The sequence below is a fragment of the Rana temporaria genome, chromosome 8 (genome assembly GCF_905171775.1).
Source record: "Rana temporaria chromosome 8, aRanTem1.1, whole genome shotgun sequence".
Taxonomy (NCBI): domain Eukaryota; kingdom Metazoa; phylum Chordata; class Amphibia; order Anura; family Ranidae; genus Rana; species Rana temporaria.
Genome location: NC_053496.1, coordinates 13,537,469 through 13,540,257, shown reverse-complemented (window position 1 = coordinate 13,540,257; position 2,789 = coordinate 13,537,469). Strand labels below are relative to the sequence as shown.

Genomic DNA, 2,789 nt, shown 5'->3' with positions numbered 1-2,789 from the left:
GGGGGTGTGCCTAACCAGAATGGGATGTGTCTGACCAGAGAAGGGGGTGTGCCTAACCAGAGAGGGGTGTGTCTGACCAGCAAGGGGGTGTGCCTAACCAGAGAGGGGGTGTGTCTGACTAATTCTGCTGCATAAAAAATGCTCTATGCAGTTTGGTCACACTCTGGTGTTTATTGGACTGCACAGTCATATTTAATCAACTGCTATAGCAGGACATTGAAGTCAAGACTCTAATGGGGGTTGTTAATGCAATGTCTTTGTAACTAATTATCTATTGCACATTTATTTCAGTTGGGCCTTAGTGGAATAAAGGCAGAAAACAAGTGGTTTGCAAAAAAGAATGCAGACAGCAAAATAATAGTTTAGCAATACAAGCAGTTAAAACCAGCACTTCAAATCATGCGTTTAAAGCAACGATCAAAGCCCCGGTCTGATGCTGCAGCTGTCCCCCATTGACTCTAAGCACAAGAACTGAGTGATGACATGATTGCTCAGTTCTCAATGCACTCGGAGCTGAGAGAGTTGAGTGTCAGTCAATGATCCCTGCTCTGCCCCTCCATCGCTCACTGGACTGCCAGGCTGGAGTGGGGGCAGGAACAGCTGGCTCAGGCTCTCAGCCATGTGTTGAAAGGCTGAGCCAGCTGCCCATCAGATATCTGGGTGGATACTGACATTATTAGTAGTGGCTCTATGACGTCAGCCAAGAGTGGGCTTTAGCCCGCTGTCGGCCGATTATGGGTCACAGGAGACCAAAAGTAAGTGCACAAAAAAGCTTTGGCCATACTTTGCTTTTAATGGTTAGTATGTAAATTGAAAGTGTTATGTAAAGAATCTTTTTCATATTAGTTACATTGAAAAAGTCCCAACTATATATATTTTGTTCCACTCAAGGGAAGATGGAGAAATGTTCAAACATTACAGAAAATGCGTTCTACATTTCAGCATTTTCGATCTCTGAAACTGGACAATGTCTCCTTTTTACTGCAGTTCTATTGATGTATCTGATGACTGTTGGGCTCCCCAGCTCCATACTCCAATGTATTTCTTCTTGAGTAATCTTGCTATTAGTGATGTTATGTATGTTTCAGTTACTCTTCCAAAACTTCTCTCCATACTCCTAACACAGGATCATTGGATTTCTTTCTCCGCTTGTATGACTCAAGTGTACTTCTTCTCATTGTCAGCTACTTCTGATGTATTCCTACTGGCCTCCATGGCCTACGATCGATACGTAGCGATCTGTAAGCCATTACAATATTCCTTACTTATGAGTAAAGATGTATGCATTTCGCTAGCTCTATCCCCTTGGCTTATATCGTTGACTAATGCAATCGCCAACGTGTTGGCCGCATCTCTGTTGTCCTTCTGTCTCACACAAAATGTTGACCATTTCTTTTGTGATCAGAAAGCACTGTATGCAATAACGTCTAGTGATACTACAAGCAGATACACATTTCTGTTATGTCAGGATGTAGTGTTGGCATCTATTCCTTTTTTTCTTATTATGACCTCATACGTTTTCATCATCTCCACCATACTGAAAATTCGCTCCTCAGAGGGACGACTGAAAGCTTATTCCAGTTGTACTTCCCACCTCACCACAGTAATATTATTCTATGGTCCAATCATTATAATTTATGGCAAACCAGAATCTGAAGGTTCTAAAGAACTGGACAAGTTGCTGACCTTACTTTATACGGCTGTGGTTCCAATGCTCAACCCGTTTGTCTACTCTTTAAGGAACACAGATATTTTAAATGCTATAAAAAATATAAAAAGGAAATGGAACATGATTCCCATTAAATAATTTATTACTGGTTAACTAATCTATTGTATGGGAGCCATGTGTACAAAGGGCCAGAATATTGTATTATGGATTAAGCACAGTGTATGAAACACTCTTCCTGATATCATCATGTGGGATCTTCAGCTCTGTCAACCATACATTTTTGTCATCGACCACCTAGTCCACTTTAGTCCTAAAGATTCAGAATCTGACACAGCCATCTGTATTTGAGAGCAGAAACCGCAATTTTAACATAGAAATACATAAAGGAGTGCCAGACCAAAATTAGATAAAGTCCAAGATGCTTTTAATTGTTGATAAAAAAAAGTCACATAAAAACATCCAATACATTTTGCGGGGCAACACCACTTGCCCTTTATCAGGGCTCAACACAGAATAACACTTGGATGGACTCAGATAAACAAGTTACTTCACAGATCTATAATAGAACCGGTACTGAACTCTCCTTATGGAGATAGAAACTGACAGCAGATAATTGGTAGCGATGGAGGCCTCCATTGCTTCTCACCTACTGCTGTCAGGTTCTTCTTTCATGAGGAAAATGAAATTGAAATCTGTTCATGTTACTCCTGATCACCAATCCCATAGTGACATTTCTGTATCTTCCTCAAACTCTCACAGATTATTGGAGTGCCCCAAACCTGGAGATCAATTGCAGCAAAAAAGGTGTAGGAGATGTTTTTGAATTCCCGTACCATCTTATATTCTATATAGCATGCAGAGGAAGATAGACAAATTTATATGTGGATATCCCAAACCTAGAATTCATCACACTATAATGTATCTGTAAAAATTTCCTGGGGGCCTGGGGATCCACACCTTGCTAAAAATGTCCAGGCCTCGTGTGACGGGAGTCACTTTTGGGCGCAGGGTGACCAAGAAAATAATAAACACTGAGAATATGAGTGGGTTACTTCAAATGGGACAGTAATATTCATTAACAATATCTCTCAAGAAATATGAAGATTTTATCCCCTGTACA

At 40.6% G+C, this 2,789-nt stretch overlaps 1 protein-coding gene across 1 annotated transcript; it reads left to right on the top strand.

Annotated features, from left to right (window-relative positions):
• The first annotated feature begins 967 nt into the window (after positions 1 to 967).
• LOC120910370 (olfactory receptor 50-like) lies at positions 968 to 1,807 on the top strand. Its single transcript, XM_040322130.1, has one exon. It carries the CDS (start codon positions 968 to 970, stop codon positions 1,805 to 1,807), a length of 840 nt encoding a protein of 279 aa, XP_040178064.1.
• The last annotated feature ends 982 nt before the right edge of the window (positions 1,808 to 2,789 follow it).